This window comes from Cryptomeria japonica, chromosome 11, assembly GCF_030272615.1.
Source record: "Cryptomeria japonica chromosome 11, Sugi_1.0, whole genome shotgun sequence".
In the NCBI taxonomy this organism is placed as follows: domain Eukaryota; kingdom Viridiplantae; phylum Streptophyta; class Pinopsida; order Cupressales; family Cupressaceae; genus Cryptomeria; species Cryptomeria japonica.
In genome coordinates, this window is record NC_081415.1 from 307,692,317 (window position 1) to 307,710,199 (window position 17,883).

General features: G+C 39.6%; 1 protein-coding gene across 1 annotated transcript; it reads right to left on the reverse strand.

The window, feature by feature from the left end:
* Positions 1-4,012: 4,012 nt before the first annotated feature.
* On the reverse strand, positions 4,013-5,409 carry LOC131072396 (disease resistance protein TAO1-like). Its single transcript, XM_058008525.2, has 2 exons — positions 4,552-5,409; positions 4,013-4,330 (listed from the first exon to the last, which is right to left on the reverse strand). The coding sequence occupies exons 1-2, from the start codon at positions 5,407-5,409 to the stop codon at positions 4,013-4,015; spliced, it is 1,176 nt and encodes a 391-aa protein (XP_057864508.2).
* Positions 5,410-17,883: the final 12,474 nt, after the last annotated feature.

Sequence of the window (17,883 nt, forward strand, 5' to 3'; positions counted from 1 at the left end):
ATTCTCTTTATCCCTCTCCCTCCCTCCAATCTTTTCTCTCTTCCTTTCCTTTTCACATTAGTTGTTTTATATGTTGATGCCTTAGTTGTTCTATAGGAGATAGGTTGATTATTTCTAAGGCATTGTTGTGTTGACAACATTATTCTTGAAATCTCAGTTGTAGCACCTCTCTATCCATCACATCAATCATATTTGCATTTAGTCAAACGTTGTAAACCTTGCATAATAGTACAAAAATGGATCCTAATACAAAAATCACTCATTTCTTTTGTTTACACACTCTTCCTTTGACAAAATATATGAAATTATTCATATGTTCATGAAATTTTGATCCTTTTATGGATAATGTTATGTGAATACAATAATAAACTTACATAATAAATAATAATGAACATTATAGCAGTCCTAAAAGTCCTAATTTGAGGTGCATATACCTCTATTATAAATCTATGTGCACAATTTTGTTGATGTGCACATAGCTCAATTACCTAAATGGAAAGTTTGTGAAAGAGACTTTCCTTTATGTTTTATACCTCCCTGCCTCTATTCATCTACATAAATCTTGCTATGTATCTCTCTCTCCCTCTCTCTATCGCTGCCTCCTCCCCTCTCTATTTTTAATTATCTCACAATCTTTATCTCCCCTCTCTTGCTCTCTACTTACCTCTCTTTTCTTTCCTATCTACTTTTAACTCCCCTAACTCTCTACCTCCTTCCCTTCATACTCTTATCTCTCTCTCTCTCTCTCTCTCTCTCTCTCTCTCTCTCTCTCTCTCTCTCTCTCTCTCTCTCTCTCTCTCTCTTCGTACTCTATCTCTCTTGGATAATTTGAGAGGGGGGAAATAGATAGGTATAAATCTTGGGGAAGACAAAGAGATAGGTAAAAATATTAGGGACGACAAAGAGAGAGATAAATAAAAAAAGAGAGGGAAGGATAGAGGGAGGGAGAGAGAGAGGGTTATTTATGTAGACAAATAGAGGTAGGGAGGGAGCTTGATATAGAGGTATGTAGAGGTAGGTAGAGATGAGATAGAGGTTAGTAAAGAGGGAAAGGTTGCGTTATGTGCTCTTGTGACAACTTGTATTGTCATTGTATGTTGTCTTTGTGAAAGTCGTGCCTCTGCATCATCTCTACATTTACTAAGGCAATAAACACGGTGTGTTCACCTTTCCTTCTTGTGGTGATAAACACGATGTTGTCGACTCTCCCTCCTTTGGTAAAAAACACGTGGAATTTACTATCGCGATAAAACCGACGCCTTTACTATGGTGATAAACACGACATCTGTAACCTGAGCACGATTACAATATGTATTGTCATTGTATGTTGATGTCTTTGTGAAATTCGTACCTCTGCATCATCTCTACCTTTACTGAGGTGATAAACACGATGTGTTCACTCCTATGGTGATAAACACTATGTTTCGACTCTCCCTCCTTTGGTGATGAACATGGCGAATATACTCTCATGATAAAAATGATGCCTTTGCTATGGTGATAAACAAGATGTTTGTAACCTAAGAACGATTACAACCTCGTATATTCAAAATACCCCGTACGCGGTTTTGTTTATTAAAACCCCGTACGCACTTCATATTCAAAATAACCCGTACGCACTCTAGTTATTTAGGCTTGTGAATAGGCTTGGATGACAAAACTAGGGGTTGGAAGTTTGATTTCCCTCCTTTTTGACGTGTTTTATTTTATCAACTTGGTTTCTTGACTTTGTCATCATCAGGTTTACACTTCATCAATTGGGTATTTCTAAAATTGCCACCATATTTTCACCAATCTTCTGAGCTTTCTAACCATATATTTTTCTAAAATTTGAAGAACAATAGCATATTATTCTTGAATTTCTTTTACCAGTGTCTCCATAGTTCTCAGAGACATGTGTATACCATTTTTTAATAACTTTTGGTCTACTTATCCAGATTTAATTTTTTATATATATTATTGTAGTGCACTTGATTCTTTACAATTAAAATAAATAAATTACATTTTTTATTGTTTTGGTGCAAGTTACGCTTCACGCACGAACAGGTACCTGATTTTCACGATGTGCTCGATTTGAAAAATCATAAAAAAAATACTCAATAAAAATACACAACTTCTAGTGCTCACTCTTAACTATCTTTCTACCCAAGGATTTGTCAAAATACTAAATCTAACTATGACTTTTTTTATGCATACGTCAAACACTATGTTATGTTTTTAAAAAATAATCAGGATCTATTTTTCGTGCGTGAAGGATTTGATCCCCTCAATCTTATCTAGTTTTGAAAAAAATTAGTAGTTTGGAAACTAGATTCAGAGTACTACAATCTTTGTTCTTTGAGTGTCTTCATATCTTGAGCGGATGACTCAACTTTCTCCTCCAAGTTTAGGTTTACCTGATTTCAGAAGAAAAAAAAGTGTCCACTTATACCCCCCTTTTTGCACACCATCTTGGTGCACTTACTCAAGGGTTGATTGGTACCAGGGTTCGTGAAAAGTGCACATAAGTCAACTTTGTTAATTTTCTTTTTCTTTACTTCGGCATATGATAACTTGTTTGCCTAAAATCGTTTTTGTTCTTCTCTTTTATTGGACCACATATTAATTTGTCCACTCACTGAACCTACATAAGTTATAATAGATTGCAACAGCTCAACAAAGCTTGTTCTATAAGAGGTTGTGGAAATGGGATCTTTAATCCTATCGATCAACTCTTCATGTTGTCTTTTGTTATTCTCAATTTGCCCTAATATGTTTTATTGTGTGCCTGGGGGATGTTTGTGAATTGAAAGAGGGGTTTGTTGTGCAGGCTCTTGACGAGGAGGTGATGGTGGGTTTTGAATATTTTTAGACAAATTTCAGGAATTTAAAACAAATTCTAATTTAAAAACCAAATTTAATCAAAATTTGAAAGTAATAAGAAATACATACCTCTTTGACCCCCTCAACGTCGTGGTGACATTTTGATGATGATCTCACATCTACAAGTGCAAAAAGTGGTCATTTTTCGGCAAGCACATTTTGCAAGGCGAAAAAACCAAATAAACTTATGGCCTGTAGCAAAAAATTGTGAAAAAGGGCACGATTTTGGGTTTCTATAAAATATTACATATTTGGCCCACACCAAATAAGGTGTGCACCCTATTTTTCTCATACCACATAGGGTGCACACCTTATTTGGCGTGCGCCAAAGTGCTTCATGGGGGCCAAAATAGTTTTTGGCAACTTTTTGGTCCCTCATCTTGATGCACTCACCCACCTTTACAAGTACTTTATAAACATACATTAGGAATCACAAAGACTAAGAGTCATTATTCTAAAATGTAATTTATTTAGAACCATGTCACATTAGAAGTCAAGTATTTTATAATGTTTTATAGTTTAATTGTCTAAGTTTTTGTATTTTATTGTATTCTTTGTATGAATCAAATAGACAAAAAAAATTCCATTTCAATTCTAATGTAAATCCTGGCCTGACACAAACTTTCTATGCCTGAAACCTCCCACCAAGTGTGTAGTCTTCTTATTTCCAATCTTATGCAATATTTTAAACCTTCAATTTTCTTAATCGGATTGCAATCTTGTACTTTAAACTCTTTGAGAGAAGTCAATCGTGCAAAGTTTGGAAGCTCCTCCAACTTTAGGCACCCTCATATATACAAACATACAAGGTTTGTTGGCGTGCTTCAATCTCCATCATATATTCTTCCAATTCTATTTAAAATAAAATTATATAATATATTAAATGCTTATTTATATTTATTTTTAATTTTGTTTATTTAAAAAAGATGAAGTCTTATCATCTTAGAAAAAATATTCAAATTTCTGACAATCTATGTTATTATCTAAAATATAAACTAAAAGAAAATTATTTTAATTTTTAAAATTTCTATTTAAAAGTTGAATTGTATACAATTTTGTTTTTTAATTGCACCACATTGAATGAAAAGAGCAAGAAAGGTGCATTTTTAACATTTCAGTGTATTACGGGTAACTCCACACTTTTTCAAATGCTTTATAACAATGATAATAATGCCTCCATTAGTTTTTGGTGTTCCCCTCTCACAACAAAACCTCTCTCCAATTTCACATTTACCCCTTCCAAGGGATCATATGTATTAAGTGTGAAGCAACCCTCTGCAGCAAACCATCCAGAAAGTTCTGTGGATACAACTATATAAGCCCATCTACCCTTCTCTATCTCCATGATCTCAATAATTCCATCATTGTATCGTAAGTGAACTGTCATTTTGCTTTCCATTGGTATCAGAGACACGCAGTTTATAATATAACAGTGCATAACGGCATTGCCATTGGAGTTGGAGGAATGCTTCTGCAGCAGTTTCGGATAGGAGTCAAAATCCTGGTTAGAGAAGGAGTCAACAAGAACGAGATTTGGAGAGAGTAGTAGTGAGTCATAATTGAGGATGCATCAGGGACCGGCCGTGTACATATTATCATTTCATCTGGCCATTTCTGCAAAACATTCATGAGTCAATGCATGATTAGATGAAGATAATTGAAATATTTTATTCCTAGAAACTATTATATTACCTTTATCATTTGAATGCAACTTCCAATAGCTGATCCCTCATTCAATTTCTCCATCTGCTCCAGACTTTCTATGCCCGACACCTCCCAGGAGGTGTGTAGTTTCAATCTTTCCAACTTTGTGCAATAATTTAAACCTTTAATTTTCCCAATTCGGTTCCAATCTCCCACATGAAATTCTCTGAGAGAAGATAATCGTGCAAAGCTCGGAAGCTCCTCCAACTTTGGACACCCCCATATATGCAGACGTTCAAGTTTTGCTGGCAGTGCTTCAATCTTCATTAAATGATAATTATAAGAAAGCTCTATACTCTCAAGGAAGGGATTATGATCTTCAGAAATTGAAATCCTAGGGGCTTTTATTCCCTTTAGTTCCATCCTCTTCAGGTTGTTGAACGCAAAAGATAAAGACGCCGACCCAAAATCTACTTGGCATATCTCTAAATGCGTCAAGAGGTTAAGATGCCCAATAGAGGACGGTAAACATTTAAGCTTTCGACAAACTTTAATTGAAAGACGAGTCAAGGAGGACAAATCTCCAAGAGAGGTTGGCAAAGATTCCAGGTTGGAACATTCATGAATCAAAAGATGAGCCAAGGAGGACAAATCTCCAAGAGTGTCTGGCAAACTTTTCAACAAGTTACTCCCTATCTTTATCATTTGCAGCTTCCTGAGTTGACCAATTTTAATTGGTAGCTCCCTTAAACTGTCCAAACCATCTAAATAAAGCTCTCTCAAGAATGCCTGATTTGTGACGTGATGAGGCAACTCTTTCAATTGTTTGCAATAAGAAAGTTTCAAAAACTCCAGCTTTGTTAAATTTTGGAAACCATCTGACGTGAATATGAGCTCCTTACACATGGTCAAATTCAGATATTCAAGGAGCACCAAGTTCTTAAAAGAAACTGGTAAACTCCTCAAGTTCACAGTGATTTGGTAAACGTGACAAATCTAGATACCGTAGATTTGTCAAATCGCTGAAACTGCTGGGTAGTGATGAATGATAGCATTTTACATGACCACAATTCGAGGTGCTCCAACAATTGCAGATGGCAAAATTCTTCTGGTAGACTTGGAATATTCTGGCCACCTTGGATTTTTATCCTTTTCAACTTATTCAAACACCCTATTGAGTTTGGAATACTTTGGAGTAGGATGCATTTAATAACCAAGTGCCTTAACTGCACAGGAGCCTGCTACATTTCCAACGAAACAAATGTAAAACATACGACAATTATCAAATAAATTGAAATATAGATTTAATAGAGCAGAAATCGACTTACGTCGCTCTCAGCCTTCCAGAGCTCTTCTAAGTAATCTCCAGATAGTTGTAAAACCCTCAAGTTTTTCAATGAAAGCCATGTCGGAAAATTTCTTGAGTAAAATAATCATCATTAATCATCAAAAGCTTTAGTCCAACTGAAGAGGGTTCAGATAACAAAATTCTTCCACTTATATTGGGTGAGACAGATATAAATGGGACATCCTTAATTCCTCGAATGACATTTAATTTCTGAAAAAAAAAATAAAAAAAATCGAGATCAATTCATTGACTGTTGAAACACATATAGAGGAAATAGGTAAATTGTTTGAGTCCACTTGATTACAAAGAGGGCTAGCGAGACTATCTTTTTAAACAACCATTTTCCTTTTCATTATTTGCTCACACAATAAAAGAAAGCATATTATATATACTACAGTCTGTTTGTTGGTATTAATAAGTTGTTGGGATGACCAATGTCAGTAGGGGGAGTGTTGATTTGCAATTTCTCTTTCAAGATATCTTAAGTGATCATGCATTCTTATGTGATTACAATCATCAAATTCAATCAAACATTTATTTAGAAGTTTTTCCCAACTATGTAAGCCACTCCATCCTAATTCATCCCATACTTCAATAACCAAGCTATTCTTTTATTCAATAAAGAAGCAAGCGATATCAAGGAATGCCTCTTTCTCTTCATCATCAAGGGCATTGTAACTTACTTTTAGTGTCTCTTTGATATCTTTAGGCAATATTCTTGAGACCTTATCAAACAAAGACCTCCACGATTGTTTGTCAAATTTTCCATATAACTTTGCTCCAAATACCTTGAGAGATAAGGGCAATCCATGGCAAGCCTTTACAAAAAATTTAACGAGCTCCTCAAATCCATCAAGGAAAGAAGCTAGTTAAAAAACATGCAAACAAAAACATTGTTCAACATAAAATGGATCTAATGATTTCATCTTATATATAAAAGATATGCTCCAAGATGTAAGAACTCCACATTCATGTGTTGTAACAATGATAAGACTCCCCCTTCTATAGATGTCTTTAGCAGGTAAGAGAGCATCTAGTTGATCCACATCATCCACATCATCCATAATAATGAGCAGCACTAAAAGATCTCAAAATCCTTGCAAGAATTGCCTTACCTTCCTCCGCATTGTCAATTTTTTTAGTTACCCTAAGGTCTTTAAGGAGTTGAATCTGCTTCTCATGCAACGCACCTTTCCCTTTAGCATCTCGAATATAAAAAAGAAAACTAGACCTCTCCATGGACGAGGACCTTTTATTATATAATTGTTTGGCAAGTGTGGTCTTCCCAGAACCACCCATGCCCTAAATACCCACAACTTGCGCAACCTGAACAAGTTGGAGTGTATTCTCAAAATCTTCTACTATTTCGTTGAGACCTACTAGATGTTTTGCTACTAGTGGCACATTGTTTATTTCTTTCATTACAATATCCACAATATTCTTCAACGGCTTCACCTCATCACAAAACAAGTAAAAAGATTTAAAAATCAGGCTACTAACAAGCGGTTATGCCAAAGTAAAATTACATAGATATAAAAAGAATGCATAATTGTCATGATAGAGAGGCTGAACGTGTGGTACTTACTCTTTAGTTTTGATGATTTTGCCACTATAAAATGAGACCCTGTAGAGTGCATCTTCCCACTCCTGAATCTTTTCTAGGTTGTATCTACCTTTCTCTTTAGGCCTCTAAAAGGAATCACCGTACACTCCTTTCCTTGAGCTACATATCTGAGATCATTGGGCGCGCTCTACATGGAACATAAGTACTCAAAAAGATAGAAAAAACTTTGATTCTTTGGTCTCAAAGAATTGTGGGCTGCAATAGGAAGTGTTGCATCCACAGATTGCATTTGAATATTATTATAAGAATGTAGATTTATCTTAAGAAAAAATTTATTTTGTTTCTTAAATGTTTGATATGGTGAAAGAGCTTCATCAGATTCTTAGTCTTTCAGTATAAGATAGGGAAGAGGATTAAAGATCTCAAGAATAGGATGATCTCTACCATTCAAAGATAGGGAAGAGGATTAAAGATCTCAAGAATAGGATGATCTCTACCATTCAAAAGGCCCGAGAGCTCAATCTTGTTCGTCAGGTGTTGAATTCAAGTCAGCCTTCAACTAGTACTTCTGAAAGAGGAGTAGAGTTGAAGAGATCGACTATAATAGAGACCGATTCACAAGTAGTGGCTATGGACGGAAAGGTCAAAGAAATTGTGAGATTGTTAGAGGAGCCTGTTGATAGTGTTGTTGCCGTCGTGGAAATGGGCTACCCAGGTAAGACTTTCCTTCTACAAGATGTCTATGATAGAATCAAACAATAGTATGAGCATTCTGCCTGGATTTTTAAATCTATATTAGAAATAAATTTAAACATTATATTAACAACAATTCAATCAAACAAATATGTAAAATTATAAAAAAAATAATAATATTAAAAATGTAGTAAATATGATACTTCCTTTTAAATCTACATATGATATTTGAATTTTTTTTTCAATATTATTATTTGTATAAATATTTTAAAAATAAAATTAAACATTATATTGCCAATAGTTTAATCAAAACATAAGTGGAACTATAAATATCAAAGCATATGATGAAGTTATTTGATGAATTTTATATTTTATTTTTAGGCCACACAAATTCAAAACCCTCCAAATAATCAATAAAAATAATTAAAAGCAATTGTTCATTTACCGATCAACTTTAATGTTTTTTATTAATAAAGTAGTGAGAACAAGGGCATTGACCCTTTACATAGCATAGCTAAAAAAAATCATAGTGCAGAAACAACACTATAACAACATTTAACAACAACTATCAGCAAAAAGGAACCAAGTCTTTAGAAATCAGAAACAACAACAGAAAACAAAAAACAAACTACAGGGGTGCCTTGCGCACCCCAGTGGCATCCATGGCACTGTTTCATTCATTGGACAGGAACTTGTAAAGGTCCCTAGCCTACTGCTTGTCCTCCTCCATGTCCGCGGAACGTTCCCTTAGCAAAGAGAGGGTGAGCGTCGAGCTGTGTAACACATGCACATGAAATTTGTTAAGGCCCGCCATTTGGGCTTCCCAAGCCTCCATCTTGTTCTTGAGCCGGTTGACATCGTCCTTGATAGTCTGCAATTCAAGCACGAGGCTGAGGTTCTCAATCCTATGTGTGATGTCCAACACATCTATGCTCAGCTTTTCCATTTGCTAAAGAGTAGGGACACCCTGGGGGTTCACAGCAACCATGTCATCTGTAGTCTCTTCAATCTCTTTGGGCACATCTCCAGCAGGGGAGTTATCAATGTCATTAATCAGGCCCATCAAGGGGATAGATTTCATCACCTATTCAACCATTTTTAAATCCAGGTCCAAGTTACCAGAGTCCGGGGCTTTGTTATCAGAAATGTCCTCGCCCATGACACCCTCAGTGCCCGTGTTCATAGCGGTCGTATCCTTAACATTCATAGGGTCCTGGTTTTGCATTTCAGAATTACCCATGTCAACGGCACCAGCAGTGGTCAGAACCATGGGGTCCCTAGTCATATCCACATCCACAACATCCCCATCAGGGGCCCCCATAGTGGTATTAGGGTCCTCTCCCTCCTTGTCCCTAATGGGGTCCTCCTTGGAGTCTAGATTTTAGATCACCGGGGTCTTCTTTTTGCGGCTTTTGGAAGCCAATCTAGAGGATCTCCTTTTAACCTCAGAATCAGGGGGAGGGTTGTCGTTCTCAGCATCCTTAGAGGAAGAATTGTCATCAAAGACAATATGTTTGTGTTTAACAGAGGTTTTGTCTTTGCCCTTAGACAGGGAGTGGGAAACACTGGGAGAGGCAAACAGAGTTAAACTGGGGGAGACCGCCAATAAGGAAACTGACGAGGCATAAGCAGGCAGGGACATGGTGGCCGCAGCAAAGCCCTCATGAGGATACTGGAAGAATATAGGGAATGCCATAGATAGGGCCGCAAGCTACTGAGGAGTACGCATGGGGGGCTGAGAGAGCGAAAGGTTTCGGGGGGGCAAAGGGCCTCATGGAATTTATACAACCTATAAATGAGGCCCTGGTGAAGGAGGTAGGGTGGTTTATCCCCATGCTTGGGATCCATGGTGTCTTTAATAGAACTTTCTATAGAGTGCAGTAAATAAAATGGTAGACAAAGAAAATCATTGTTGCGGAAGTGATTGAGAAGGGGCAAATGATAGTAGTAGAATACCTCGTGCCTGCCTTCGAGAGTGAAGTACTTCATGATCATAAGGAAGATCATGTTCCATAGGTGTTTGAGCTCCTCCCGAGCAAACCCACCTTGTAGATTGACGGGTTCTTTACGGTTACGAAAGAATCATTTCAAACCTTCGCTATTTGCAACATGGTTGGTATGCTTCCAATGGCAGCCGTCAAGGGTCAGCTTCATAGCCTGGGCAATAGTCTCATCAGAGACATCAAAGGCAATGTCTCCCACTGAGACATGCCTCCCAGACATGGAGGAGGCAAAATCAATCGAGAGCTGCTCATCATGGCCCTTCATGCATTCCAAAAAATCAGCAACCCCACCTTCAACACAGAAATTCCAAACTAGGGGGTCATTTTTTAAATCATCCAGATTATCCAGTTCGTATCTAACTCTGTCACCCCCCATATCCTCCGCTAACAGAGCTTCTTTAGTCATGAAAAAATTAGCACAGTTAAAGTTGCAGAGACCCTTGGAGAAGCAAGCCAAGAAGAGATAATGGGAAGTGTGTGAGCCCGACGTTAATAAATGAGACATGAAGTTGGGCGCATGGGAAAAAATGAAGTCACTTTTAGAAATGATTTCTTGGTTACGAGGCATTAAGAGCCAACAAATATCTGCAACAACCAACATGTTACCAATCCAATCGCACCTCATCATGACGTTGTAAGCCCAAAGGAATTGCCAACATAGCAACACGTGCATCATCGTCAGCTTGGCCGAACGAGTCACCACCACATCAGAAAGGATCGAAGGGATATTCCCAAAATTTGAATTATGAAACCAACACCTCTAGACTACCCTGAGGGAAGAGAGGAGGGTAAGGGAAGCACTTGGCAACAGCTCAATCATTAGTAAAGATTTTGGATTTCTCTTCCTGAAGAAGGAAGTTAACATGATTTGGGAGGGAATTGTGACTCCTCCAACATCTCAATCCTAAGAGGTTTAGACCAATGGCCGCCAGGGCATCCGCCACATTGTTGCCTTCCTTGAAGACATGCATAATTTTGAATGAGTCAAGCCTGGAGATGAGCCTCAGGGTGTCCCTGATAGTTCTCTCAATTGTCCAATTAAACTTATTATGCCCTTTGACAACATCAATGATGAGCTTGGAGTCACCCTCAATGTCCATAATCTTGATTCCCATGGTGAGGGCAAGGCGAATTCCCCAGGCTAAGGTCATAGCTTCAGCTTGATTAGAGGAATGCCCATTCAGGTTACCCGCATAAGCAGCAACAAGGGCTCCCAAATGGGATCTGGTAACCCCTCCACCAATAGACAGACCCCCCTAGCAGCCCCATCAAAATTAAGTTTGAAATGTGTAGCCGGAGGGGTCCAAACCGTGCTTTGTCTTAGGAGTCTCTTAGAGCAATCAACAAGAGAGAACAAGGGGGGAAGGTTCTAGCATCTAGAAATTTCCCAGTCCCTAGTAGAGGGGGGCTTGGATTCCATCTGCGTTTTAGAAATAGATATATTCTCAAGAATCAACTTAAGGAATCGAACAAACACAGTTTCCACTGAGGCCTCTTTGTCTCTAAATATCCTGTCATTCCTTTCCTTCCAGATACTCCAGCTCACATGAGGGGGGATCTGCTTCCACAGTTGTTGGATAAGGGGGTTGGAAGAGGGGCCTCAAAACTCCTGGGACAAATTTAACAAATTATCATTCATAATCCAATAGATATTGAGCTTGATGTAGACCATCTCCCAGAGCTCCTGAGTGAAGGCATAGTGGAGGAAGAGATGAGCAGGACTTTCCTCATCATTTTTGCAGAGGATGCATCTACTAGGGAATTGGAATCCCCACTTGACCAAATTGTCTTGGGTCAAAATTTTGTTGAGGAGAGTAGTCCACCAGAAGAAATTAACATTGGGGATGAGTTGGGGATTCCAGACCTCTTTCTAGATAGAGGTGTGAACAGGTTCTCTAAGTAAGTTGGTGTATGCAGTTCTGACAGAGAAGTCTCTATAGGGGTCCCACTTCCAAATGAGTCTATCCTCCCTAGGAAAAAGAGGGAGGAACATACTAGCCAAAATCTTGTTGAGCTCTCTAGCAGCAGGGAGGAGGAAGGGATGATCAATGCAGCAGTCCTCCAAGGCCCTCCAAGTGTGATTGCCGAAATAATCACTAATCCTTTCACCAAAGAAGCTTTTGGTGGCATCCTGGAGCCTTCTCAGGGAGGGGGAAGAGTCAAGGGGTCTCTCTCCTAACCGACAATCCTCCCAGAAGAGAATATTCCTACCATTTCCAATAAGCCACCTCAAGCCATGAGATAAAGTGTCCTTGCAGCTCAAGATGTTATTCCAAATTTTGGAACCCCTAGGAAGACCCTCCTCTTTCTGAACACAGGAAAAGACCTCATTACCCAGGTACTTGGCTATGATGATCTTGCTCCAATCCGTATCCTTATTCAAAAGCTTCCAGAAAACTTTGGTCATAAGGGCCTTATTGAACCTTGAGATCTTGCGGGTTCCCAAGCCGCCCATGGCCTTAGGAAGACAAAATTTGTCCCAGCCCACCAAGGTGAGCCTCTTCTTTTCTTCCATTCCCGTCCAGAGGAAAGTCTTTTGGATATTTTCCAGCTTAGCAGCCATAGCTGCAAAAATATGAAAAGGGAGAGAATTACACAGGGATCCCCTAGAGGGAGGAGGAGAGAAGCTGCAATTTCCCAACACTACTGAGGAATCTACCTTTCCAACCAACCAACTTCTTTTGCATTCTTTCGAGGATAGAGATCTAGAAGGAATTAGAGATATCTTTCATAGTCAAGGGGAGGCCCAGGTAGGTGCCAGGGAGGGAGGCCCTTTGACAACCAAGGATTTTGCAGACTTTATCTTGGAGTTGGACATGAGTGTGAAAGAAGTAAATGTTGCTCTTTTCATAGTTAATGTGTTGTCCAGAGGCCAGAGCATAGGAGTTGAGAAAGGATTTCCAAGCCTTAGCTTCCCACATAGAGGAGATACCAAAAAGAATAGTGTCATCAACGAACTGCTGCAGAACATTGGGGGGCATCATAGAGGCAGGTTTGATGCCCAATAGAGCTCCCCTACGAACCATAGAGTTCAAGTTAGAAGCCAACACTTCTGCAAGGATGATGAAAAGGTAAGGGGATAGAGGATACCCTTGTCACAACCCTCTGGAGGCCCTAAACTTCTCCAGGGGGCTCCCGTTGAGAAGCACAATGTAGGTGACAGTAGATATGCATTCCCCAATAAGCTTGATGAGTTTATCTCCAAACCCCATAGCTTTGAGAACTTTGAAAAGGAAGTTCTAGTTGACTCGATCATAATCCTTGGAGATATCAAGCTTGAGCACCATCCCCGGCTAATGACACTTATCCATGGAGTGAATATTCTCATGAGTAGAGATGACCGCATCAAGAATTTGTCTACCTAGGACAAAACCCTTCTGGGAAGGGCTAATTAGAGGATCCAAGAAAGGGTTGAGCCTATTAATAAGAACTTTGTTGAAGATTTTATATATAGTGTTGCAGAGACTGATAGGGCGGAAGTCCTTGAGAGTAGACGCCTCCCAAGTTTTAGGGACAAGGGCAATGAAGGTGTGATTGAGCTTGTTGAGGAGCCTTCCAGATCTGAAAAAATCCATAATGGCCAAAACAACATTAGGGCCCACCACATCCCAACAGTCTTGGAAAAAAGTCGGGGGGAAACCATTAGGACTCAGGGCTTTGAAGGAACCCATAGAAAAAATAGAGGACTTGTCTTCCTCCTCAAAAATAGGGGCCAAAATGAGGTTGTTATATTCCACCAAAAGGGGTGGTGGGAGGAAATTAAGAATATCCTCCCAGCAGGGGCCCCCAAGTCACCATCTTCCCTAAATAAAGTGGCAAAATAGTTGGTAGTTAGTCGGCTCAAGCTATCCACATCATTGACCACCTGATTGTTATCATCCATGAGGGAGGAGCTGGGGTTTCTATGCCTATGGATAATAGCATATCTATGAAAGAAAGTCATATTCTTGTCACCCTCTTTGAGCCATTTAACCTTGGTTTTTTGTTTCCAGTAGAGTTCTTCTTTGTGGGAGTTTTCCTTCCATTTTCTAGTGGAGAGCAGCCTCCTCCATATGGGTAGCTTCAAGGGAGTCACCTTGATCAATGCGCTCTTGGATAATAGTCAGTTTACTATTGAGCTCCTTTTGTTGCTTGAATATATCCCCGAAGGTGTTTTTGTTCCAACCCCAGACATTTCTTTTGACCAAGTCGAGCTTCTGGGCAATCCTGAACATAGGTGTACCATGTATGTTGGTGCTCTACCATCTTTTAATGCAATCCTCGAACTCTGGATGAGATTTCCACATAATTTCATACTGAAAAGGATGATTTTTCCTTGCAACATTTGTGGTATTCCAGAGGAGCAGGGGGTTGTGGTCAGAGACCGTTTTGGGGAGGGCAGTGAGCTTCAAGGAGGGACCGATTCCCCAATTGCCCGAGATGAGAAATTTGTCAAGTCTGACCTGAATAAGATCCTTTCCCTTCCTAAGATTGGACCAAATGAATTTTTGCCCCATTAGTTCCACATCCATCAACCCATTCCTGCCAATGAAGTTGGCAAGATCAGTCATGCTATCAAAGTACTCAAGAAGGCCTCCCAACTTCTCAGAGGGGATCAAAGGAGAGTTGAAATCACCCACCATCAACTAGTGGGCATTGGCATTATTTTTTATTAGAGCAGTTATGTTGTTCCAGAGATTTAATCTATCTGATCTGACATTGGGGGCGTAAACATTAACGAGAAGGCAGGAGTCCATCAGGGAAGAGAGTTCAAAGACTAAAAGGTTGGCCGAGTAGGAGAGAAGACTGCCAGAAAAATGGGAGGGGTCCCACATGGTGACCAAGCCACCGGTGGCTCTAGTAGCATCACTGATAACAAACTTAGCACCAGGCCAAATTTTCCTAGTAACAACAAAAAGGGAAGACATGGACATCTTAATTTCTTGGAGAAGAAGGACCATAATTTTATTTTAAAAAATGCACTTCTTAAGAGCATATTACTTTTGGGGGTTGTTGAGGCCCCTCATGTTCCATGAGAGGGCCTTCATTTCTTACCTTTTATGGACGTCTCCAAGGTCCGCTGCCTGCCATTGACAATATCCCTTGCTGCTTCCTTATGTCTCAATAGTCTCTGCGATGGTCGGCCCAATTTAAGGTTCGTTCCCACATCAGGCTTTGCATTCCTGGTCTTGCATCTTTAAGTAATCTAGCCCTCATCAACAAGAGTCATGCAACCACTGAAAGATGCACCAGGAGCACAAGGTGAGAGGATCCCCTGGTTTAGAGTGGGAAGCACCAATGAGGAGCGAGTTGTCTCCGGGGTGAGAGTGAGGTCCCTTGCAATCTCACCATCTTCCAGTTGATCAACCAGTGAGACTGATATGGCCGTCGGGGAGATGCATTGTTCCTTCACGGCCTATTTAGAGGCTTCATCCACAATCTTTGTAGGAGACTTGAGAAGGTTGTTAATAATCTCAGCAAAGGGGTATTCTTCCATAACTGGGTCCTCGACTGTTGGGGGAGGAGGAGTCACAACAAGCCCCACAACCGGGTCTTGATGAATAATAGGAGCATTTGGTATAGGGTCTTCAACCAGGGTCGGGCCCTTAAGCTTGAGAGGCAAGGGGGCCGGAGCTTTACATTGGGAAATAATATTCCTAGATTTATGAAATTTTTGGTAGAAGAGGGTGGCATTTTTATAAACCAGGGCTTGAGTCCACCTACCAAGCTTGGATTTGAGGGTTATAAAGTTGAGGAGATTCATGCTCATAGTAGCTTGAACACAGAAATGAGCATAGACCAGGCACAATTTGGTTCTGGTGATATCATCAACACCAATAAAATGACCAAAGGAGTTCCCAATCCATTTAAAGATGGACTCATCCCAGTATTCAAGGGGAAGCCTTGGGAGCCAAACCCATACCGAAGCAGTTTTCTTTAAGTCAGTCATTGGGTCAAACCCAACCTTCCAACGACAAAGGGATAGGTTGTTTCAACCATAGGACCAACATCCAAAGAGGACAAGCGTGACATCCTCATCAGTAGTGAATTTGAAGAGGGAGAGGACTCTAGGCATGGCACTAACAAAAACACTCCCTTTCAGTTTCCATTTGTCCTTGACCCATTTTCTAACCATCTTCACTATGGGGCACAGGGAGAAGAATTTTCCCACCAGAGTATTAACCATGTTCTACAAAATGAGGTGCAAAACAATGTCAAGAAGCTCTAATGACGTTCCCTCCTCAGTTTACGAGTAGACAGGGACAATGTTGGGGTCCACAGTCTCAGTGTTTCCAACCAACACATTTTTCCATCCTTTAAGATTCGTGTTAACAGCTAGAGGTTCCATGATATTTTGTTTATCATGAAAAACTGGCACATCAGGAATAGAATCAGAAACCACGAGCGTGGCCAAAGAGCTCTCCGAAGAAGAACCGTCAATCTGAAACACAACCGGATCGAAGGGAGGATCCACCATGGGACCAGGAGAGGATGTGATAGACAGTGTGAGAGTTGAGAAATACAAATCCACAAGAGCCCAAATGATCTCTGCTAGCTGAAATAAACTTGTTACAAGGAGAAGCAAGGAAGCAATAATGAAAAACCAAATACACAAAAGAATGCTCAAAAAGATGAGAGCTCAATATTCACCTAAATGTGTAATAGAATTATGATACAAAGAAAATAATTAACCTCTAATAGGTCAAGAAACCCTAAAAGGGAAAACCCTAGGCTTGCACATCCCCGCCTGACTCCGGCCCTGCCGGCACTTGCTCTGTGAAAGTTGAGAAATACAACATCATAGGAGCCCAAATGATCTCTGCAAGCTGAAATAAACCTGTTACAAGGAGAAGCAAAGAAGCAATAATGAAAAACCAAATACACAGAAGAATGCTCAAAAAGATGAGAGCTCAATATTCACCAAAATGTGTAATAGAATTATGATACAAAGAAAAGAATTAACCTCTTATAGGTCAAGAAACCCTAAAAGGGAAAACCCTAGGCTTGTACATAATAATCAATAAAAGAATTAATTATTATGCACCTAATGTTAGCTTAAGTGTAAAAGAGATAAAGAGAAACTTAATTAATTTAACAAATATCATTTAATTAATCAAGTAAAGACCCGATTACTCTAATACCCCCCCTTAAGCTAGACTTAGAGAGAAGCTAAAACCTAGAACAGCTACTGAAAGCAGGAAAGATGGGTCCCGACAACAAGGCCTGATCTCTATGAATTAGAGAAAATAGAGAAAACCGCGTGGGAAAAAACTCTACTCTAAATAGAGATGGAAAAGCAAGAAGAACACCACTGAAGAAGGAAATAGCTGCAAACACTGTCGAAGACTAACTGCTGATCTGAAGAACCTCCACTGAAAGAGAACATGACCAGGTAGAGAAGACTGTAATCTGCATGAGTGCCCTCAAATGACACTACTCAAATCAGATGGCAAACAAAGGCAAACAACTGAAATCAAAGATATAGATGGCATGAGAAACCAAAGCTTGAAGAGCTGATCAATCGAACCAAGGAAGCATTAGAACCAACAGGGAAAACCTCCCCATAATGCTGAAGAGGGAGAGGGATATGTACACTGAAAAGAATAGACAACAAGAACTGCATGATGAAGAACCAGGAACATCGAAGGTGCTGAGAAAGTACATAGTGTCGTGAAAGGAGCACTCACTTGACACACATCATGAGGCGAATGTCGTGGAAGGAAATCTCACTGGACAAAGGTAGATGGCAAACAAAAGGCAAACATCAACCCCCCCATGTCACTTCATAAGTA